General features: G+C 40.9%; 1 protein-coding gene across 6 annotated transcripts in view; it reads right to left on the bottom strand.

Moving 5' to 3' along the window:
* CSPP1 (centrosome and spindle pole associated protein 1) overlaps positions 1-25,137 on the bottom strand; it is a 65,750-nt gene that overhangs the window by 36,595 nt on the left and 4,018 nt on the right. For 3 of the 6 annotated variants that reach the window (XR_014026180.1, XM_081325825.1, XM_081325824.1), the window contains exons 2-9: positions 22,442-22,581; positions 21,804-21,900; positions 13,567-13,664; positions 10,259-10,282; positions 9,828-9,908; positions 9,082-9,183; positions 7,963-8,369; positions 1,486-1,550 (exon numbers count right to left, since the gene is read on the bottom strand). Coding sequence is in view for 5 of the 6 variants with exons in the window: in XM_081325825.1 (XP_081181951.1) it covers positions 1,486-1,550; positions 7,963-8,369; positions 9,082-9,183; positions 9,828-9,908; positions 10,259-10,282; positions 13,567-13,664; positions 21,804-21,900; positions 22,442-22,540 (973 nt within the window). In the remaining variant the exon portion in view is untranslated. The remainder of the gene's footprint in view (positions 1-1,485; positions 1,551-7,962; positions 8,370-9,081; positions 9,184-9,827; positions 9,909-10,258; positions 10,283-13,566; positions 13,665-21,803; positions 21,901-22,441; positions 22,582-25,137) is intronic. The other 3 variants (XM_081325827.1, XM_081325826.1, XM_081325828.1) reach the window with 3 other exon arrangements.

The following is a 25,137-nucleotide window of genomic DNA, read 5'->3' as shown; positions in this document are numbered from 1 at the left end:
AATCCCCCATATCTCAGTCTTCAGGTTTGATTTTTTTTTCAAATTTCAAATGCAGCAACCAATAAAAGTAGTGGAGAATAATGCAATATTTAATCAGCTTTATCTAAGGCACCTCATATTATTTTTTGGAGAATGAGAAAGTAGAAGAAACAAAACTATGTTTTTAAACTATCTAATATTTTAAATTCCTCCATCAGAATAGTGGTTTTCTTGAGTGCAGTTAAAGAGAGAACATTGGAAGCGTTAAGGAAATAAGAGTGAGAAAATTACTGTTTGAATAAAGACAAGTTAGAAGATCTGAGAATGAAGAAAACAGTAAGCTGGACAGTGAAATGCAAGAAATTTTGGGCTTTGAAATTTTGAAACCTGAAAATATTTCAGAAATAAGCAACAGTTTGCCAGAAATCTGCTACATAGGAGGTTGCATTAGTAGTGGGAGGTATCTATGTGGATGGTGCCCAACCATGGACGGGTGTTTGAGAAGAAAGAGTTGCTGTTGTTATTGACATCAGAGAGATGTAGAAAGCAGCAGCTGGGACTCATGTATTTGAAATATGTATAGTCCTCATTTAAGGTCCAGCATCTATTCTAATTGCCCCGAACGAGAGGAACGAGTCCTTGTAGTTGCAGCTGTTACAAAGTCCCCATAGTCACATGACCAAAATTCAGGCTCTTGACAACCAGCCTGTAATTATGAAATTGTAGCATCCCAAATCATATGATCACCATTTATTACCTTCACTGCCGGCTTCCTTATTGATTTTGCTTGTCAGAAAAGCAAAGGCAGAAGATCACAAATGGTAATCAGGACACTGATTTTGTGGGATTTGCCTAACAATGCCAACTGGGACTGCCAGAACTACCATTATAAGTCGGCATGTCACATTCAATTTATTGAATTCATATAGCACTCCACCTCGTTTGCATGTAAGTACAGTTCTCTCTTAAGTCAGTTACCCCATCCTGGGTCCAAGTGACTCAACTGGTCTCTAACTGAACTGATGTTGATAAATGCCAGGTCTATGTGCAATAATAATCTGTCTGCTCATAAAGTGTTGATAAAGGTTGTGGACCTGGTGGGTGCATAACTGAGATATGGCTGTGCAATGATAAAAATGGACTTATCAGAAATCTGGCAAGCTGAGTTTTAGATCGTATAGCTATTGTGATACCAGGTTCAGGAAAGAAGGTTTGCAATAACTAGACTGCAGGAATATGTGCATGAAACTGGGCTGTTCTGACAAGCTGAGGATGCTGCTAGGATACCAACTATCTATCTTCTTGACAATGGCCCCCATGATCTCCTGGATCTCAGCTGCTGACCAGAATTCCTGAGAAGGTTGCTCCAGTGGGGCCTTTCCTCAGTCATCAATCCCAATTACTCTTTGGTTTAATTAGGAGCTAAGGATAATGGAACAACTGAAAAATAACTACATGTAGTATCAAAATATAATATTTTTCAGTATCCCAGTTTTTCAAACATACCAAGTATTAGTCCTGTGGCATATGGAACTCTATCAACTTGCTCAATAGGAGAATTTCCTTGACTTCTGAAATTAAAGATGAAAAATTAGTCACACTAAATCATTTTTTAAAAAATATAGAATGTTTAAGCACACTTAGAATAGGATTTAATGGTACATCCTAAAGTATCTAAAATATTATTTAAAGGTATAACTGACAAAGTTGCAAAAGTGTCAAAACAGATGCTGATAAAAATTGTACTAGTCCCAGGGGAATACCCATCACCTTATCTATCATTCTTCAACAGGAAATGAATCTTAATACAACTAGTCCTCAATTAATGATTCATTAACCATTTGCACTGAACATATGGTATTTACAACTGGTCCCTGAAGTTATGGCTCTTAGTTACTCACAATACTTTTTAAGGGCTCAGAAGTATCGCAAGGAACATTGCAAGAAGCGTTGTGAGAAGCATCATGAGAAGGCAGCATACAATTTGGAGACTCATGCATGCCATTTTGAGAGCCACAGATGCAGCCTCTGAAAGAAGTCCTGGCACATCCAGCAGCTGCCTCACATAGGGAATGAAGACAACCAGCTGGGGACAACAGGGCCTAAGGAGTGCAGAGCAGTGGGGGCAGCAGAGGCTTTGTGCTGTGGCACTAGGTGGCTGGCCATGGCATGGGGCTTGAAGTAGAGGTCCAGGGGTGGCAGTGGCAGCCATCTGAAGGCTCTGGGCCTCTATCTCGGGTGAACCATTTTTGTCCATCGTTAACGATGGGGGGTGAGGTATTACCCCCCTCTGATAGGGCTCGTAACTTGGGCATCCTCCTGGATTCACGGCTCAGTTTGGAAGCTCATATAGGAGCCGTGACCAGGGGGGCTTTTGCCCAGGTTCGCCTGGTGCGCCAGTTGCGACCCTATTTGGACCGAGATGCCCTACGCACAGTCACTCATGCGCTCGTGACCTCCCAGTTAGACTACTGCAACGCTCTCTACATGGGGCTGCCCTTGAGGACCACTCGGAGGCTTCAGCTGGTGCAGAATGCAGCCGCGCGAGTAGTAATGGGAGTTTCCCGATACTCTCATGTAACACCTCTTCTCCAGGAGCTGCATTGCCTTCCAGTTCCCCTCCGGGTGAGATTCAAGGTGCTGGTGATGACCTATAAAGCCCTAAATGGCATGGGTCCAGATTATCTCAGGGAGCACCTGCTGCCAGCATCAGCCTCCCATCGTCCTGTGCGCTCCCACAGGGAGGGCCTCCTTAGGGTTCCGCCGGTTAGGGAATGCTGGCGGGTGATTCCAAGGGGGAGGGCATTCTCTGTGGGCGTGCCTGCCCTATGGAATGAACTGCCGGTAGAACTTCAGACTGCCCCGGACCTTCACTCGTTTCGCCAGGACCTAAAAACTTGGTTATTTGATCTTTCTGGCCAGGACTGAGGGGGTTTTAATTTAACTTTAAATTTTAAATTTTAATTTGTTTTAATTGTGGGCTAGTTTTAATTTAATTCTATTTTAATTGTATTTATTTGTATTGTTTTAATTCGCCCTGTAAACCGCCCTGAGTCCTTCGGGAATAGGGCAGTATATAAAATCAATTAAATAAATAAATAAATATTTCAACTCCAGTTCTATCTCTGCCGCCAAGGAGTGCCATTGTCAGGACAGTCAAAAGGATAACGATGGTGGGAAATAGGTGGGTGAGGAAAGTTCAAGAGGAAGCAGTCCCTTACAATACCAAGGTTCAAGCTAGGAGGGACCAAGCCAGAAATCACTTGGATTATTAGGTGGGTCCTCGCCTAATGACTAGTAGGATTTGGTTAACAGTGGCAATGGGGACTCTCAGGATTGCCATTGCTAAGCAATAGTCATGGGATATTATACTTTATGACCACATCACTTAGTGATGGAAATTCCAGTCCCAATTCCTGTTATAACTCAAGAGTACCTGAATGTAAAAAGAATCATGTATTACTCCCCTTTTTAATCTGTTACTGATACCAATACATACAGGAATACCTAAATAATTGATAAAAGCAAATCCATGCTTTAAAATAAATATTTTGCAACTACAAATCTGATCCATTATTTCAGGGAATTTAATCACAATTCTACACATTTCAATTTTCACAAGAAGAGTTTTACTCAAGGGAAGAAGATAGTCCTTACTGAAACATAGTGCCGTATATACTTGAGTATAAGCCGACTCGAGTATAAGCCGAGACCCCTAATTTTACCCCAAAAAACTGGAAAAAGTTATTGACTCGAGTATAAGCCGAGGCTGGGAAATGCAGCAGCTCACGGTAAATTTCAGAAATAAAAATACAGGTAGATAACAATAAAATTGCTTTAATTGAGGCATGTGGAAAAGAGGGTCAACAAAAACAATATATTATCAGTATATTCAACAAAAACAATATATAACATTAAAGTATTAACAATAATTTTAAATGTACAAAAACCTTAACTCAATAAGCAACCAAGCTAAAACACAAGCATCAAAATCCTTCAAAACTGGATTCCTCCTCCTCATCTGTATCTCCAAACAGAGCTTCAGCTGTAGCTGGTGTGAGGTTATCATCATATACATTGTCACAGAGTTCGCAGTCATCACTATCACAGCTGTCGTCCTCATACAAAGCACTGTCTTCACTGCCATCCATAGCATTACTTATGCCACATTTCTTGAAGGCGTGCTTCACCATGTCCTCTGGAATCTCTTCCCATGCATCACGAACCCACTTTGCTATCAGTTCTATGTCAGGCTTCATCATATTTCCACCTTTTGTTAGTCGGGCTTGACCAGATGACATCCATTCGCACCACATCTTTCACACACGGTCTTTGAAAGGTTTATTTAAACACACATCTAAGGGCTGTAATACAGATGTAAGCCCACCTGGAATAACGGCTAAAGTAACTTGAGAAGACTTTGCCAATGTTTTTATGTCATCAGATGTGTGGGCTCTGAACATATCCCAAACTAGCAATGATGGTTTTTTCTTTAAGGCTGCTCCTGGTCGTCCATTCCAAACTTCTTCCAGCCACTTTTTTGTTCCATCTTCATCCATCCAGCCTTTAACATGTGGGCGCACTGTAATTCGTGGTGGGAAATTGACCTTTTTAGGCAAGGTCTTTCTTTTAAAAATAATGACAGGCCGCAGCTTAGTTCCATTAGCCAAACATGACAGAACGACTGTAAAATGGTTTTTCTCATTACCTGTGGTTCTGAGTAAAACAGTTTTGTCTCCCAAACTTGCCACAGTTCTGTTGCTTGGAAGATCAAAGGTCATAGGTGTTTCATCCATATTCCCAATATCTCCCAGGTCATAGTTATGGATCTTTCTTTGTTTTATGATGAATGAATGGAATGACATCACTTTTTCATCAAGGTCATTTGGCAACTTCTGTGAAATCTTTGTTCTTTGCCACAAACATAGGCCATACCTATTCATGAAGCCAGTACACCATCCTGCTGACGCAACAAAATTTTCAATGCCTGGTGCTTTTAATTTGTCATCTTTAGCCATTTGAAGGGCACGTAAGCGAATTCCCATGCGTGTTACGCAGTAACCATTTTGACGACACTCCATAACCCATTTATGCAATTCAGTCTCTAGAGCCCCATATGGAGTTGTTAAACCACGTTGAGTTTTTTTTGCCTTTGGAATCTTTTCCAAGTCAGCTTTCATTTTCCGCCACTCCCTCACTTGTTTTTCATCAACACCAAATTCCCTACTTGCAATACTGTTATTGCTTTTTTCTGCTCTTGACACAACCTTTAGTTTGAAAGCAGCTTCGTATGACCTGCGTTTTTGTTTTGGTGCAGGATTAGAAGTACTGGGATCCATTTCTAACAGGAATGGGGAGGTCTGCTAGGGAGGCGGCAGTCAAGCGTTGTTTCCCTCCTCGTGCGTGCGTGTGTGCGCGTGTGTGTGTGTGCGTGTGTCAGACGCCGCTTCCTTACCAGCCATTCCCGTGGGTCTGACACACGCACGCATGCATGAGGGGGGGAAACGCTGGACTGCCGCCGCCTCTTCTCTCCGCTGCCTGGCCTGAACAGAGGAGCCGAAGGGAGCAGCTCTGCAAGGCTCTGCCGCTCCCTTCTCTCAGCAGCCTGGCCCGAAGAGGAGCCGAAGGGAGCAGCTCTGCAAGCCCCGCCGCCCCCTTCTCTCAGCTTCCTAGCAGCACATCCCGCAGGGGAGGTCTGCTAGGGAGGTGGCAGTCCGGCGTTGTTTCCCCCCTCGTGCGTGTGTATGTGTGTGTGTGTGTCAGACCCGCAGGAATGGCTAGTAAAGGTGGCGGCAGTCCAGCATTTGCGTTTCTCTGTGTGTCAAGCCCCGTGGGCCCGACACACAGGAGGGGGGGGACGCCGCTTCCTTACCAGCCATTCCCGTGGGTCTGACACACGCACGCATGCATGAGGGGGGGAAACGCTGGACTGCCGCCGCCTCTTCTCTCCGCTGCCTGGCCTGAACAGAGGAGCCGAAGGGAGCAGCTCTGCAAGGCTCTGCCGCTCCCTTCTCTCAGCAGCCTGGCCCGAACGAAGGGACGCCCCTTCGTTCGGAACAGGCAGCGGAGAGAAGGGGCGGCAGAGGCTTGCAGAGCTGGTAGAGGCGGCGGCAGTCCAGCGTTGTTTCTCCCCCTCGTGCGTGCGTGTGTGTGTCAGACCCACGGGAATGGCTGGTAGGGAAGCAGCATTCCGGCATTCCCCCCCTTCCTGTGTGTCGGGCCCACGGGGCTCGACACACAAAAAAATGCAAACGCCGGACTGCCGAGAAGGGGGCCCCGAAAGAAGTCTTCGCCGAGAAAATGGGCGCTGAGACGAGAGAATGAGGCGTTGGAGCGCTCTGCGAAGTATGGGGCGGTGGGCAAGCTTCCACCGCCCCATACTTCGCGGAGCGCTCCAACGCCTCATTCTCTCGCTCAGCGGAGACTTCTTTCGGGGGATGCAGCCTCTGCCGCCCCCGAAAGAAGTCTTCGCCGAGAAAATGGGCGCTGAGACGAGAGAATGAGGCGTTGGAGCGCTCCGCGAAGTATGGGGCGGTGGGCAAGCTTCCACCGCCCCATACTTCGCGGAGCGCTCCAACGCCTCATTCTCTCGTCTCAGCGCCCATTTTCTCGGCGAAGACTTCTTTCGGGGGATCCAGCCTCTGCCACGCCACACCGCGCCAACAGCAAGCCACCCCATTCTTTCGGCGGAGCGCTCCACTGCCCCATTCTCTCAGCTGAGAGAAGGGGGCGGCAGAGGCTGCATCCCCCGAAAGAAGTCTCCGCTGAGCGAGAGAATGAGGCGGTGGAGCGCTCCGCGAAGCATGGGGCGGTGGAAGCTTGCCCACCGCCCCATACTTCGCGGAGCGCTCCAACGCCTCATTCTCTCGTCTCAGCGCCCATTTTCTCGGCGAAGACTTCTTTCGGGGGATGCAGCCTCTGCCGCTCCCGAAAGAAGTCTCCGCTGAGCGAGAGAATGAGGCGGTGGAGCGCTCCGCCAAGTATGGGCAGTGGAGGCTTGCTGCCCATTCTTTCGGCGGAGACTTCTTTCGGGGGATCCAGCCTCTGCCACGCCGCACCGCGCCAACAGCAAGCCACCCCATTCTCTCGGCGGAGCGCTCCACTGCCCCATTCTCTCAGCTGAGAGAAAGGGGCGGCAGAGGCTGGATCCCCCGAAAGAAGTCTTCGCCGAGAAAATGGGTGGCAAGCTTCCACCGCCCCATTCTCTCAGCGGAGGCTTGCAGAGGTGGCGGCGGAGCTGCGCACGCAGCTCTCCAAACCGCCGCCGCCCGTTTGGAGAGCTGCTGCCTTCGTCCATGTTTGACGAAAGCAGCAGCTCTCCAAACTGGGGGGTGGAAGTTCTTTTTTTTTTTTGTTCACTGGAGTATAAGCCGAAGTGGATTTTTCAGCCCAAAAAGTGGGCTGAAAAATTCGGCTTATACTCAAGTATATACGGTACTTAAGAAAGGCTGAGAGGTAAAGGAAAAACCAAAGTGCTGAAGTTACTAGGAAGAGAAATATACAGCACCTGCAGTATTGTGTCACATACTGTGACCCGGGGCTTATTTGGGGCCTTTATTTCTAAGGCATTGCAATGCTCTTATGTAAATACTAACTTTAAGGCATAACACTTATAAATACTGATACTTAATATTCTGATTTCACGATCCTCAGATTTTGAAATAAATTCTAGGTATCAAAGTGAAATAATCTCAACAGCATACATTTAAGATTGGTGTTTATTAATTTTATGTTAAAATATATGTATAGATTTCCTTCAAAGTTTCAGGAAACTGTACTCAACATTACAAATATGGAATAAGTATGATACTATAATGTTCTGAATACGGAACGAGGTAGCTGAAGTACAGTAGTATAGGATAACTGCTAGCCTTAAAACTGTTATCTAGGATAGAGAGAACTGGCATGGGACGGGTGAACTCAGGGACAAAGATGCTTACCACCACTCACCACAAAGTACACTAATAAGGAAGGTAAATTTACCTTTGGGCATGAAAGACCCGCAATGGTTTTTTGTCGTAGTCACTTTCATATCGAAACCTGGGATCCATTTCATAATTTATTTCAGGATCATGATCTTCACACTTGTGACGTCTTTGGAAATAGTTATCCGATTTGCCATCCAGCTTTCCTTGCTTTCGGCTGGAAATGTTCAGTTTTTCATCAAGTGTTTTATTCAGTAATGAATCCCCCAAACCAGTTTCAATATCTTGTTTATGTTGTTGGTCTAACAATAATCTTATATTTGATAACCCATCATAGGTATCTGTAGCTGTACAAGCATCTTTCTTGCTGGATTCTTCATTTTTTTGAAAAGACACATTTGGAGCATATAATTCCGATTGGGTTTCATTAACAGCAAAATTTTGCTTATGGATATCTGTGTCATACTGTCAATACAAGAAAAATATTTAAAGACTAAATACAACAAAATTATTTTGGTTTTATTGTTTCAATTTTAAGTCACAGTTTAATTTTAATTAGCCATTTTCACAAACAACTCAAAAAGCAAGAGGAAATGTAACTGCACATTAAATAAACACAATGAACTGCTTTCAATATAACACATGCAATATTTTTCTAGCCATTTAACCTTTTATAAATTCAATCTGTTGGATTGGATTGGTTGAAATGGCTTTATATTTTAGGGGTTTTCCCCCCACTTTTATAGGGGATATTGTATAATTTTGAGACAGTTTTCTTTGTACATCAATTTATATGAGGTAATAGCCTAGGCATCTTTAAAATAAATACAGAGAAAAAAGATATGCCAAAAATATAATTATTACTTTTCCCTCTCATTCACATATTTAAAAATGGCAAGCAAAAGTAAAAGAGGTTAAAAATAGCAGGTTTAAATGATGTCATATAAACTTTCTGATAAAAATCTAGAAAAAAACCAGCCAATATTTTATTGCCTCTACCTATGATAGTCCACTGTTGTCTCATAAGTAAACAAAAATCTATATTTATAAACTAATGGATTTATATAAAGGAATAAAAAAAAGATTATTGTCAATCCTCAATTAATCTTTCTTACAGTTTATTCATAGTTATCATTCCATTGTTTCCAGTATGATTGAAAAAAAATCTATCTTTTACCTCTATTTGTTTCTTCCCTACTCTTCTTAACCTTTCATTCCATTCTTCCTTTTCCCTGAGATACTGATTGTATTCCTTGTTTCTTTCAAGTCTTAACCTGTCCTAGAACAAATATCAGAAGCATCAAAAGGTTTTAAACCATAGGTACATGATTTGTCTATATATGAAGCAAGATTGCAAAAAACTCAGATTTCAATTTTATACAGATAATCTGTTAGCATATAAAACCACTGAAGCTACATGTAAGTAAAATCAACGTTTTTGAGGTTTATTTAGAATTTCATATTCCAGTGGACCACAACAATGCAAAATGCATTTTGCCAAAGCAAAAAAAAGTTTCACTTGAACAAGGAAATCATAATCTGATATTCATTTTTGAAGGTACAAGAGCTGCTATTTTTTTTAGCATTAACAATATAAAATCAGAAGGAAATACTCTGAACATTTTCCCTGAAACTTGACTATTTGATCATTTATACATACCAGCAGGAATGCAGTACTCCAATCACATCCAATCACATGGGGAAATTATTTTGAAATCAGAAGTTGGTAAAGTAACAGGTAGATTAGTTTTTTAAAAATGGCACCAAAAGCATTTGAACTTCAATCTTACTTTACACCACTCATTGCATCAAGTTAGTTTTGATTGTTAAACTTTTTTTCTAATTTGCAAGTTAAAATACACCAAAATATATATTTGCAAATCACAACAGTTCTGCAAATTGTTTAAGTTTCCAAGAACTTACCTTAGCAGATCTTCTGTCGCAAATAGGAAGAGAAAGTCCCTGAGTATATGGATCAACTTCACCTGATGTTAAATACCTTTTCTATAAAAAATGAAATAAATATATATTTAAATCAAATGATCCTTATATGTTGTAGAAATAATTTAAAGGTAATATAAACATAATCATTTTTCGTATGTACTGTATTCGTTATATTTAGGTAATACAGAATTATCAATTTTGCAGTGAAATACAGGATAGACCATCATTACAGTTAAGATGAAATGAACAGAAAATTATGAATAGCATGTGAAAATCAATTTTCTTAATGGTGGGACAGCCACAAAACAAAGCCAAGCACAAACACTGATTTTTCACCCGAGACTTTTTAATAGCACATTCAAATAAAGTGAGATATTAATTTGAAGAGTAGCATAATACAAGCATCGTACCTTTTTTTTTGCCTGTGACATACCCTAAAAGTTTGGAAAACAGATTTCATCTTAAAGAATATTCTGTCAACAATAGTTCAGAATCTTTTTTCTCCTTTAGACAGACATGTGCAAATTGGAAACAATTTAAAGATGCTGATTCATAAAAAGTGCAGTAAATAGTATCTAATATATTAATGTACACTATTAAATTTAACTACTTCTAAAAACATTTCCAATATTTTGGAAAACTGTCACTGGAAATTCTTCTATACATATTAGGGTTATTATCTTTGCTACTGTATCATTGCACAAAGTCAAGCACATACAGAAAATTCAGCACAAAAGAATTTAAAACATCTGGAAGAAGGTATTTTTAAAAATTGTTAACCAAGTTTGTTCTTCCTGCCATTACCTTGTGAACTATCATATTTATATGTTTGGGGCCTAGCAAGGTATTCAAAATACTTAACAAACACTTAACACATATTTCCCTTGCCTTGCAGCTAACAAAGCGAGAGAGAGCCTGTGACCTAGGGGTTAAAACAACTGCTTAAGATGCAGTTGGCCCAGGTTTGAATCTCAGAAGGGTATGGCTGACTGATAACAAATGAGTTTGAAATGGCCATATCAGCCTCCCTTTAATTCTTTGTTAGCAATCCAAAAAATTTACACAAATATGAGCTGTCACTGTTGTGACTACAGCCTGCGGATGGCCTTGGGTTAGACTGAAACAGGAAATAAGATTTGCCCCGTGTTTGGGGCCTAGCAAGGTATTCAAAATACTTAACCCTACGCACAGTCACCCATGCGCTCGTGACCTCCCGGCTAGACTACTGCAATGCTCTCTACATGGGGCTGCCCCTGAGGACCACTTGGAGGCTTCAGCTGGTGCAGAATGCAGCCGCACGAGTTGTGATGGGAGTCTCCCGATACTCCCATGTAACACCTCTTCTCCGCGAGCTGCATTGGCTTCCAGTTGCCCTCTGGGTGAGATTCAAGGTGCTGGTGATGACCTATAAAGCCCTAAATGGCATGGGCCCAGATTATCTGAGGGGGCACCTGCTGCCAGTGTCAATTTCCCATCGTCCTTCACTTTTTTCTACTGAATAGATAAATAGTCTTCTGGGGGTTTTTTCAACTGCCTCTGTTTTTCAGGAATTATCTTCTCTTGTTCCCTTCTATTTCAAACTGCCTCTTCAATATTTTTATCTTCCATTTATCTGTGAGTAAAACTTGTTTAATCTAGACAGATATATCACTTCACTCAGCCTCGTTTCATTTGTCTAAATAACGCTGGTTGACCTGCAATTCCTTAAATATCATCAAATAGCACATCACAACAATGTTAACTAAACATAACTGAAAATTTGAGGTAGAGGTTTCTGCTACTTCGTGTCAATAAATAAAATGTTTAAAAGTTAGGGTCAAGTTTCACACACACCAAAAATATACCAAAACATAACCACTCACAGCAGTGTTTTAAAAAGTGTTACACATAGTCCTCAACTTATGACGGGTTGAGGACGGGTTGAGTCATGGCAGCCATGGTGCTTTACGGCCCGTAAAGCACGTCTAAGCATCATAAAATGTTACACTGCCCTCACATGCCTGCATTTTGCCAGGTGACCTGCGATCATGTGATATGCAATCTTCTTTGCAGGTTCTTGGGAAGCCCATAGGGGAAGTTGCAAGTGAGGATCTGAGGTCCATTCCTCCAGAAATTTATTTATTTATTTTTATTTTATTTTTATTACATTTATATCCCGCCCTTCTCCGAAGACTCAGGGCGGCTTACAAGCTTAGCAGTAGCCTTCATTCTATGTATATGCCTGCTTGTTAGGGCTTTCACACACACACCAAGCGGCATTATTACAAAGTCAGCTTATTGCCCCCAACAATCTGGGTCCTCATTTTACCTACCTCGGAAGGATGGAAGGCTGAGTCAACCTTGAGCCTGGTGGGACTCGAACCTGCACTAATTGCAGGCAGCTGGTGTTACTTAAGGAGGCATTAGCCCACTGCTCCACCAAGGCTCTACTCTACCCTCTCTGCTGGATAGGGAAAGCATCCTACACTTGAAGGAATGGACCTCAATCTGTCAAAAATGCTAGCAAAGCCAGCATTCTGAAAGGCTCTGCAACATTCTGAAGGCTCGGTATTTCAATCCACCTCTTTCACTAGTATTCTTCTCCTCTGTGTCTCAGCATTTCTCTGGAGAAAATGATAAAAGTTTCAGAAGGGGGAGATGAGAAAGGCTGCTAGTGAAAGACGTGGAATTCCGGAGGAGAATGCTTAAAGCCCTCAGCGTCAGCATTATGAAACAGTGAGTCTCTAAGCTTTCAGAATGCCAGCTTCACTAAGATTTCCTCTCCAGAGGAGTAAACTCTAGTGAACGCATCATTTTCACAGTGGCTTGGAAGGCTCTTCTCCAAATCACACTTTCCAAACCATCACAAGAATGGGGCCCATGTGCAAGATGGAGCAAGGCAACAGAAAGATAAGTGGACCTGGGCATGATGGGGCAAGAAGAGAGTCTGTGCGACAGTGGGTCTAGCTGACTGACACCTCCCAGTCTGCAGATTTCCCAAGGCTTCTTCTACCCCAAGGCACGATTGCAATGGGGAAACCTCACATTGTGGTCATTGTACAAGATGGTCACCTTGTTTAATGAAAGTGATGACTTACAATCAAAATTCTGGGCTCATTTATGGTCATACATTGAACACTACCTGTATAAATAAAAGCCTTGCTCATTTATGTGATATTGGTGCCCTGCTCCCCATGCCTTCTATTGCTCAAGGAAAAATGAAAAAGTGAAGCTTTTGACTCTCCAAAACCTGACCTGTAACACAATTCCAAAATACGAGCTATTTATGTTGTGGGTTTGGCTATCTCCCCCCCCCCAAAAAAAATATGGTTCGTTTTTTTAATGCGATCCATCTCTTTTAACAATTCCCACTGTCCTAATTAATGGAAACCCAATTTTCTGGGTTACAATACAATGCACCATAAACTAATAATAAAGGATAGGCTTACAGTACACATTGTCTAAAATGTGTTTGGCTAGTTTTTGATTAAATGTAAATTAAACTAGGTATTCATCCCTTCAAAATACAATTTCTCCCTTGGCTCCTCCAACCAAACTCCTTTGAAAGCAGCTTTTTCCAATCATTTATTGTCATGGATATTTTACATAGCATCTAATATCCTGACACGACATAGTAATAAATTCTAGAAATGAATGTATTCAATTCTTAGGAAATTTAGTTTTAATGTATTTTTGCTTCACAAACCAGTATTAAAGTTTTAATAAGTTAGTTTCTTACTTGTGAAAGGTATTGCCTGTAGTCCTGTCGAAGTTCCTCCTTTAGTTTGTGTTTTTTATGTTCATAATCCTCCCCCAGAGGCAAGCTTAAGCCATAGTCTACAAAATACAAGACAGTTCTTATCAATGGTCTGTGCAAATATCCCAGTGTAAGAAACATGAGAATGTATTCAAATAAAGGTAAATTAATATTTCTATTACCCTGTAAAAGAACGGAATTGAAGAAGTTCCAGTTTTAAAAATTATTATCAGGGATTTAAAATGCTCTCTCACTACAGTGTATTCTTAAGGATATAAACATAGCCTTGTTACAATTATTAAAACAGGAAAGAAGATCAATAAGAGCTTCTTGAGCAATGCAGTACTGTATATAACCATCATGTAGGCTTACTTCACTGTGAAGATGCACCTGGCACAATTTCCAAGCTATATCCAACATATGTATTTTCCACAGTGTTCAGAAACCTTTTTAATCATTGTAGATATAAAGGGATCTTCTGTCAACTAATTTTTTAGATTACATAATTGAAGTAGGATATAACAACTGGAAGCAATAAAGTTCCAATGCAATATAATTCCGAGAGTCACAGCGTTCTTCATCTTTTTCCTGCAGTACACTTGCACACATTCTACAGAGTGGATTGCAACTCAGCAGCAAAGCAGAAGCCTTGTAGAAAGTTCTATCCCTGCCAGAGTTTGATGTAAAATATCGGTGCCAAATATCCTGCTGAACTGCTACAATTCTATTTATCAACTAGCTAAGAGAGTTGAGCCACCTTTGTAGTATGGGTCAGGAAATTATCATTGAAACTAAATGTTTACGGAGATTCTCATTCATCCAAGTCATGGTTGTCCCAAAAGTGCTTTTTTTTTCCAAAAGGCAACTGGACTTCATTTTTTTTTCCTTAAAAGCATTCCAAGAAGCTTCTTCAGCTCAAGCTCAAACTGAAGAAGCTTCTTGGATTAGAAGCAAAGAGTCTTCAAGGAAAAAATGAAGACCATTTGCCTTTTGGAAAAAAGCACTTTTAGGACATCACTGAAACTAGTAACCATTTTGTATCTATTACAAGCAGCTGAGTGAAGAAAATAATAAATTTATTTTATTATTTATTTCTTTTGATTTCTATACCGCCCTTCTCCCGAAGGACTCAGGGCGGTGAACAGGGCAATACACAATAAAAATCGAATACAAAAATTAAAAAACCATTAAACATCATGCCCATAAAATCAATACATATTAAAGTTAAAACTAGTTTTAAAAAACCCAACCCCATCCCATCAGACCAGGCCAGCTTGTTCGAAAAAGAATGTTTTGAGATCGCGCCGGAAGGAGCGAAGGTCGGGGGCCATCCGGAGCTCAACCGGTAGGCGGTTCCAAAGGTCTGGCGCACCCACAGAGAACGCTCTCCCCCTGGGGGTCACCAATCGGCATTCTTTGATTGGCGGCACCCTGAGGAGGCTCTCTCTGTGGGAGCGCACTGGACGGAGGGAAGTTGACGCCGGCCGCAGGTGTTGCCGTAGGTAATCCGGACCCATGCCATGAAGGGCTTTGTAAGTCATAACTAACACCTTGAACCTCACCCGGAGAGCAACCGGTAGCCAATGCAGCTCGCGGAGCAAAGGTGTAACATGGGAGTATCGGGAAACTCCCAAGACAACTCGCGCGGCTGCATTCTGCACCAGTTGGAGTCTCCGGGTGGACCTCAAGGGCAGCCCCATGTAGAGAGCATTACAGTAGTCTAGACGAGAGGTCACGAGCGCATGAGTGCGCAAGGCATCCCGGTCTAGATAGGGCCGCAACTGGCGCACCAGGCGAACCTGGGCAAAGCCCCCCCTAGTCACAGCTCCAATATGCTCTTCCAAAGAGAGCTGTGAGTCTAGAAGGACCCCCAAGTTGCGGGCCCTATCTACCTATTGCATCTAGCTCTTTTTTTTTCTTCCATTCAATTTTGTCCGATTCTTGGAGACTGCCTAGACCCAGTCCCTGCAGTTTTCTTGGCAAAATTTTTCACAGATGGTTTGCTACTGCCTCCTACCTAAGGCTAAGATATACTGACCCAGGGTCATCCAGTTGGCTTAGGGCAGTGGTGGCGAACCTTTTAGAGACCGAGTGCCCAAAACTGCAACCCAAAACCCACTTATTTATCGCTGGGTGCCAGGTGGACGTGGCCCACTGGGTGGGCGTGGCTGTGGTGGTCATGGAAGATTGGGTGGGTGTGGCCATCTCAATGTTGTTCGTGGGGAAGGAAACCTGTGGGGGGTGGTCAGGGTTGCGGGAGCTCCAGGAGGTCTCTGGCAGGTGGGGTGGTAGGCAGGAGACTCATCCTGTGGGGTGAGGCGAGGCAGGGTGGGGTTGCCATTGTCATGGGGCAAGGCAAGGGCTGGGCAGCTGCTGCCTGACACCATCGGCCCCCACACACAGAGGCCAGCAAGCGCATGGGGGCCAACGGTGTCTGTCAGTAGCCACAGTCTGCCAGCCCCTTGACAGGCGCACTCTGGGGCTCCGCAGCCCATCGCCAGAAGTTCAAAGAAGCCGCCTCCGAGATGGATGGTCGGCCGACAGCTGAGGAGGTGATGCAGTGGGTCATGCCTGGGAAAAGGAGAGCATGCGAGGCCAGGAGTGACAGGACGGTGGGGAAGGGAAACCAGCCGTGCCGGGATGCATTCAGCCACATGGGACCTCGGTGAATTAGCAGGCAGCTGGTTGAAGAGGGACAGTTGCTACCTCCGGGGCTCTGAGTGCCGCCTCTGGCACCCGTGCCATAGGTTCGCCACCACTGGCTTAGGGCCTAATGCAGAACTAGAACTCATGGACTCCCAATTTCTAATCTGATGAATTAACCACTAAACCAAACTGTCTCTCTGTTTAGATATTAGAAATACTAGTTTCCCTATTTTATTTAAACTTTCTTCTCCAAAAGGAATCAGAAAAAGAAATATATATTCTGGCCCAGGGTCATCCAGCTGACTTTAAGAATAGATTCCATGTAATCCAGCTATTTAAATAAAAAAAACAAAAGCCACAATTAACAAATAAGAGCAAACCCTAATATCAGAATCTCAGATGTAATGTTATGGAACTAGTCATAAAGACAATACAAGATTAATGGCTAAATCTGCATCTATTGGATTTATACAGCTGCCGATCTCAATGTGATTCTGGGCAGCACACAGAAAGCAACTAATTAAAATAATTAAAACATTAAAAACGTTTAAACATAAATACAGGTGAAACTCGAAATATTAGAATATCGTGCAAAAGTTCATTTATTTCAGTAATGCAACTTAAAAGGGGAAACTAATATATGAGATAGACTCATTACATGCAAAGCAAGATAGTTCAAGCCGTGATTTGTCATAATTGTGATGATTATGGCGTACAGCTCATGAAAACCCCAAATCCACAATCTCAGAAAATTAGAATATTACATGCAATCAATAAAACAAGGAGTGTACATAGAACAATATTGGACCTCTGAAAAGTATAAGCATGCATATGTACTCAGTACTTGGTTTGGGCCCCTTTTGCAGCAATTACTGCCTCAATGCGGCGTGGTATGGAAGCTATCAGCCTGTGGCACTGCTGAGGTGTTATGGAAGACCAGGATGCTTCACTAGGGGCCTTCAGTTCTTCTGCATTGTTCGGTCTCATGACTCTCATCTTTCTCTTGGCAATGCCCCATAGACTCTCTATGGGGTTCAGGTCAGGCGAGTTTGCTGGCCAATCAAGCACTGTAATCCCACGGTCATTGAACCAGGTTTTGGTGCTTTTGGCAGTGTGGGCAGGTGCCAAGTCCTGCTGGAAAATGAAGTAAGCATCCCCATAAAGCTCATCTGCGGAAGGAAGCATGAAGTGCTCCAAAATCTCCTGGTAGATGGTTGCGTTGACCCTGGACTTAATGAAGCACAGTGGACCAACACCAGCAGATGACATGGCTCCCCAAATCAACACAGACTGTGAAAATTTCACACTGGACTTCAAGCATCTTGCAGTGTGTGCCTCTCCATTCTTCCTCCAGGCTCTGGGTCCTTGGTTTCCAAATGAGATGCAAAAGTTGCTCTCATCAGAAAAGAGGGCTTTGGACCACTGAGCAACAGACCAGGTCTGTTTTTCTTTAGCCCAGGTAAGACGCTTCTGACGTTTGTTGTTCAGGAGCGGCTTGACAAGAGGAATACAACATTTGAAGCCCATGTCCAGGATCCATTTGTGTGTGGTGGCTCTTGATGCTCTGACTCCAGCCTCAGTCCACTCCTTGTGAAAGTCCCCAGCACTTTTGAATGGCCTTTTCCTGACAATCCTCTCTAGGCTGCGGTCATCCCTGCTGCTTGTGCACCTTTTTCTTCCACACTTTTCCCTTCCACATAACTTTCTATTAATGTGCTTTGATACAGCACTTTGGGAACATCCAACTTCTTTTGCAATTACCTTTTGAGGCTTTCCCTCCTTATAGAGGGTGTCAATGATGGTTTTCTGCACAACTGTCAGGTCAGCAGTCTTCCCCATGATTGTGATTCCTACTGAACCAGACTGAGAGACCATTTAAAGGCTCAGGAACCCTTTGCAGGTGTTATGGCTTAATTAGCTGATTAGAGTGGGACACTTTGAGCCTAGAATATTGCACCTTTTCACAATATTCTAATTTTCTGAGATTGTGGATTTGGGGTTTTATTTTATTTATTTATTTATTTTAATTCCATTTATATCCCGCCCTTCTCCGAAGACTCAGGGCGGCTTACAAGCTTAGCAGTAGCCTTCATTCTATGTATATGCCTGCTTATTAGGGCTTTCATACACCCCCCCAAGCGGCATTATGAGTCTATCTCATATATTAGTTTCCCCTTTTAAGCTGCATTACTGAAATAAATGAACTTTTGCACGATATTCTAATTTTTTGAGTTTCACCTGTAGAAATAAACATTGAGTATGCAATACTGGCAAATATCTGTAGCTCAGATGTAGGAAGAAGGTGAAGGTTCGCTCTTTGAGCTTGTGGGTTGGTTTCTGAACATTTCATTACCAGGCTAGGTAAAAACCTCAGTGGAGTTTAGGTGATGTCAGTGTTCTGTTTATAAGGGCTCCAGGTGTGGGTGTGTCAAGTGAGGGTCTTGTGATGGGTCAGCTGTGAATCATCAGTGAGAGGCTTCTGATGGGTCTTGTGATAGGGAGGCTACATCAGGTCAGGGTCATTAAGAATGTTTACGTAATTAAATACTGCTTTAACTCCACTAAACTTAGTGGATCTGTCTTGCACATCAGTATGAGTTTGATTAGACTTCATAATATCAATGATTTTTTTAAGAAGCAAAGGAACTTTTCTGGTATAAAAAAGTAGCAGAGGAATAAGATGATTAACAGATTAATACAACAGGAAAATACAGAGTATCTCCAAGGTTGCACAACATTTAAACTTTAGGCATGTTTGTCAAGCTGAGCTCTAACTTATGAAAAAAATATACAACTGAGACTATTTATTTGGGAGCTTGCTGAACCTCATAATGCATTATATACCATAATAAACATATAACAGCAGTTTATGAGCACTGGCCCTCTATGACATCATGGAAATATTTTCAGCAAGGATGACTGTAAGAGATCCTTACAGCTTACTGGAAAGCAGATAGCTAAATATACCTAGCCATAATGCTTGATCTCTTTTCAATGGCAGTTGGATTTCATAAATTCCACGATCAATTACTTGGTAATACTGTACATACAAATGTCTTCCCAAGTACTAATAGTCTGTTTTGTACTATTATCAATATTTTGCAACTACTGAGAATGTCTTAATGAGCAATATTACATGTATTAGTTAATTTAACCTGAAAGCTACAGTCCTGTTTTGGTAAATAGTATATGCTAAATTTTATATACTAAATAGATTAATAAGAGGAGGTATAGCAGTAGCTACTACTACCCAAAATGGGAACTTTCATTGATATGTATTTTTTCAAATAGTAAAGCAACCAGGGAAAATGTTCACTAAATTATCCTTATTTATGAAATTTCCAAATTCATCAAGCTCGTAACTGCTAGTATGTTAAGACTACAGCTGGCTTATTTGAACAAGGTGATTTTTACTTTCTAAGATCAAAACATTTACAAATTAAAATCCAAATATGGAACACATACTATTTTGGTGCTGTCATGATGTTTTCCCAAGAGGCCTCTGAGGGTAAGCTACATTTAATTGTTATTTTAGGTCACTTCTAGTGATGTCACTTTTACCACTGCCAGACTACTCACAACACCAAATACTTCTAAGCATACATATGTTCAGCAATGGTAAGTTACAAAAGTATTTGTGATATTTTGGTATAGAAAAGAGAACAGTTCATAAATGTATTCTTCCCGATCCTTTGAATTATCAAAGTTTTTTACGGAAAAGAAGAAGTAAACTAGAAAACTATTCTGATCTTAATTAAACACCAAATTCCTATTTATTAAGACAAAAGTTTTATCATAAACACTGTATGAAGGTAAGGATATTCCATAGGAAATTTGTTTCAATACACAAAAATGTAAGAATTTACACATTTTCTGGCAAAGACATAGGGTTGGATAAAGAGAAATGGCAGAGTAAAAAAGTGGCATTAGCTAAAAAATTAACAGGCTCTTTTCCCAACCAATGTTTTATTAAGAAATCCAGTGTCTGGATTTCCAGCCACTTCCATCTAATTTGCTGTCACTGTTTTTTTCTTCTCCAATTATATTATGTTACATAAATTATATCAATAAAACTGTAATTAGTGGCATATTCCTCTCACTTGTAGTAATTGTAGAAGCTGAAGAAGCTTCTTGGATGAGAAGCAAAACGTCTTCAAAGAAAAACAAGAAAGTCCAGTTGCCTCGTGAAAAAGCACCATTGGGATAACTATGACCTGGATGACTAAGAATCTCCATAGACATAAAAAGAGAATAGACAAAGAATACCGCTGGCAGGAACATGATCCACAATGGGAGACTGTACAGAGAGACACTGCTTTCTGGCTTACGCCTATCTTATCTGCTCTCAGCAGGGGACTTGTCCATATAAGATAGGCAGGAACATGTTAGTAAGTCATTTTAATATCTTCCTGATAAAACCTAGTAATACTTTATAGGGCCTTCTAGGTAATAGTAAGCATGCTAAATTGCAAACAGAAGTCCAGTGCGGTGACCCCCAAATAGCCCTAACCCTGCAATAGCAGGTTTCCCCTAATAGCAGTCTAGTTAATACATTCAGAATCAAATGCAGTTTTAGACTCATTTTCAAAGCAACTCCATGTGCAGTTTTGTTCCATGATGATCAAGTCTGAGTTAACATCGCTAAACCTCCCTTGCTATAGTTTCAATTGCTCTTCCAGCTGGAGCCATAAGTCAAGACACAGACCTACTCTTTTGGGGACTTAGAACTACCACTGAGACCAATATTTCTGTCAAGATGTTTACAAACTACCAACACTTTCATCTTGCTACAGCCTAATCTGAACATTCAATCCGTTAAACCTCTGACCTTATCTGAAGTGGCAATATACAGTTAAACATCATCAGTATACATCATCAGTATACTAAGGATATTTTACTCCAAAGAATAAATGACCAGCAGTTGCATACAGGCATTAATAAACATGGGAGAGATAAACAAGTCCTGCAGTCTCATATTGAAGCATCTGCTCTTTCTGCAATGACTAGAAACTGGAATTAACTGCTTGATAAGATTGGAACCATCAAAGAATAATGCCCTCAGTCCTCAGCTCTTACAGATGGTCTAAAAAGATATCATGGTCCACAGTTCTGAACCCAACCAAGAGTCTAAGAGTACCAGAAATGGGGAATTCATTCATCCAGGTTCCAGTGACTATCACCCACCATGCCTAAGTCTGAATCCTGACTGAAAGTAACTTAAATAATAGCATATTCTAGAATATTCTATAGCTGATACCATACCTTCTCTAAAAAGATGGTTGGAGGCAGGGTAAGAGCTCAATATAGTTGGATCTAGGGATGGAGGCGACAGGGTGCATAAGAGCCTTTTTTTAAATCAAGTGACATCACACCTTTCCTCAAAAAAGCATTACGCTGCAAAGATATCCATTAAACATGAAGTATGAACCAGGCCATCCTGGCTTATCACCACATCATATTTAAAAACTTAGCTTAAAATATTTTGAACCTATAATAACGATAAATTCAACTTTTAGATCAATGTAAGCATTTCCCACTGACTACAACACAATAACCATTAGAAAAAAAAATACCATGCAAAGCAATATGTTGACTATTCGGTGGGATGTTTTCTTTAGCCATGGAGATTAATAATTCACTACCCTTTGAAAGTTTCTCTGCACTTTTATTCTGAAAAAGAAAAAATGGTAAGACACAACTAACAAATGTATGCAAAAGGTACCAATTTGTGCTACTCTGAATAAGAAAAAGCATAAAAAACACATAGAACTAGCTTTCTGGTGATTCTTCAGCCCCTCCTTCCAATTTTTGGTTTGATAGCTAGGGTTAATGGAGTAGTGGGAAAACAACTTTAGTCATTCTCATATTTTTCAACAGAAGATTGATCTAATAGAGCAAGATAGTCCTGTTTCCTTGATATATCAGGTTTTTTTCTCCAAAATACATTAACAACATAAGGTTTTGAACTGCATAATTTTGAATCATAAGAAGAGGAAGTCAGCTAACTGTATACAATAGAGGAATATGTATATTGTATTGTTCCTCCCCTCTGTGAAGTTTGTAAGTATAGTCTAATATGGATTAAACAGCAAATCACAATGTGATTGGATAATTGGACAGAATGATCTGTAAGATCTTTAACCTGAACTACAGAAGCAAAATTAAAGGAAGAGTGCTGTGTTAATGTATTCGTTTTAAAATAAAATCTTACCTGCATCTCCATATATGGGGGATCATTTTCAAGTTTTGCCTTGTCCTGTAACAACCTCGCTTTATGTTCAAGCAACTTGTCTAGGTTTTCAGCCATCATTGTTTACTTCTGGAAATAATAATCTAACTGAAGATGGTACCCTAAGGGATAAACAAAGGAAAAACTATTTTACTAGCTGCCCAAATTTGCTTAGTTAATATAATTCAGACTGTTTGGTTTTTTTGAATCCCAAAGTAATCAGGAAGAAAAAAAACAGATTGGGCATAAAATAACTTGTTCTACTAAATAAGAATCAAGATAATTATGTAACTTTATCTTAAAAAGAAGATCCATAGGAAATTTTATTCTGAAAACTATATTGGTTTTTAGGCTTTAGAATGATCTTAAATACCTACATGTAAAACAATGGAATATAAGTGAAAGAATGAACAAAAAGAATTAAACTCGTTAGACAAATGATTAATGGCTGCCTTGAAAAGGATACACATTCCTTCCTTATCATTAAATAAAAATCACATCCCTCATTTCATATGTAAATTACTTGTTATAAACAATTATAGTCTCTGGTTGTACAGATTTAATCATATCAAAGACTGATTTATTGAAAACAATTAAAGTAGGGCGACCTCTGGGACAAGTAAATGCCTCATGATACAGAACTGCACAGAATAAAACAAAATAAGGATAATCTCCGGCAGCAAAGGATTCTGTTGTAGCCCAGTCTAATTCCATTGTCTGCCTCCACAAACTCAAAAACTACAGGCTAAATGTCCCGTCTACCTCCTCAGCAGTTCTCTTCCAGCTATCCTGCTCCCTGTTTAATGTCACAATTGTAGGAAGAATTGGGGAGACACTTCTTAAAACCAACACAGATTCTATAAATTATTCCAACAATGAAATGCGAAAAATGCTTACAGAACTCCACTTCTGTAACTCTACAAACCCTAATGTCAAAACAGTTACCTATTCTCATGAATTACATAGTATGAATTAAATTGACAAAGTTCAGTCAAATTGATGGCTTGCAAATTGGAAAGATAGCACAGAATATATATCTCAACCATCACTTTACTACAGATAGTCCTCGACTTGTGACCACAAATGGGACCAGAATTTATGTTGCAAAACAAGGCGGTTGTTAAGTGACTCCTGCCCAATTCTATAAACTTTTTTTGCCATGGTTGTTAAACAAATCATTACAATTGAGTGAAAACATTTTTTGGAATCTGATTTTCTGTAACTTAAAATAATTATTAATTCTCCTGCATTTGGATGATAGAGATCACAGCTCCCTTTTGTCATATTTTATTAAAGCCAAACATAAATGCTTCTCTCAGTGTCTTTTCATAAGAAGCAGTCCTCTGCTCATTCTCTTTTGTGCGTATTGTAGTAAATCTTAAAATATTGCATAAAAGTGTTGAAAAGTAACAACAGCATGGTACTAGCACAGCACCTGATATCTCATTCTAGTTGAAGAAAGAAATTTCAATGAGCACTCCCTAAACATGGCTTTCAAGACAGCATTAAATCCACCTATCAAACTGGCCCTCCAACCCATGATTAAGTACTTAGATCAGAATTGTACAAATTTGTCCTCAAATGATTTACTAATATCAAATTATGCAGACAATATCCACAATCTACTAAGGCTGAGGTCCTCAAATTATGGGTTGCAATTCTCCAGAGGTCACAAGTAATTTAGAAAAATTGCAATTTTTAAAAAATGCTGATCAAGTTTATGCAAAGAAAGTGGAAGTGCTTTAAAACCTGTTCCTGCTTTGTCTGGACAAACCTACTGTGGGTCTGTTCATATAAAGTAAGTTCATATGGAGTAAAGCCCAAAACTAATTTTAAGAGATGGCTAGGCTTAAAGGTCTAACTTCTGTCTGAACTATCTTCCAATCACAATAGTTTTATTTTATTTTTATTCATGATGGGGTTGCACAAAGAGAGAAAACTCCTACACTTACAGAAGACACCACCTCAAAATATGAAGCAAAATTAGTTAATTATGATGCATTCTTAATAAACTCATACGGATTTCTAATCACTATTCCACAGTTTTCAGTAAGTTAGTAGATTAACTACTTGATCTCTTCTAAAGTCTTTCAAGCGATGGAAAGCTGAATGGTATATAGCTTTCAAAGGGTTGTTGTTGTTGTTGTTGTTGTTAGTTGCGAAGTCGTGTCCGACCCATCGCGACCCTATGGACAATGTTCCTCCAGGCCTTCCTGTCCTCTACCATCTTCTGGAGTCCATCTAAGCTCACGCCTACTGCTTCAGTGACTCCATCCAGCCACCTCATTCTCTGTCGTCCCCTTCTTCTATTGCCCTCAATCTTTCCCAGCATTAGGCTCTTCTCCAGTGAGTCCTTCCTTCTCATTAGGTGGCCAAAGTATTTGAGTTTTAGCTTCAGGATCTGGCCTTCTAAAGAGCAGTCAGGGTTGATCTCCTCTAGGACTGACCGGTTTGATCGCCTTGCAGTCCAAGGAACTCGCAGGAGTCTTCTCCAGCACCATAGTTCAAAGGCTTCAATTCTTTGGCGCTCAGCCTTTCTTATGGTCCAGCTTTCACTGCCATACATTGCAACTGGGAAGACCATAGCCTTGACTATACGCACTTTTGTTGACAGGGTGATGTCTCTGCTTTTTAGTGTGCTGTCTAGATTTGCCATGGCTTTCCTCCCAAGGAGCAAG

This window comes from Vipera berus, assembly GCF_964194415.1.
Source record: "Vipera berus genome assembly, chromosome: 3".
Classification (NCBI taxonomy): Eukaryota; Metazoa; Chordata; class Lepidosauria; order Squamata; family Viperidae; genus Vipera; species Vipera berus.
Note: the sequence above shows the minus strand (reverse complement) of the source record. Positions and strands in the feature narration are given on the sequence as shown.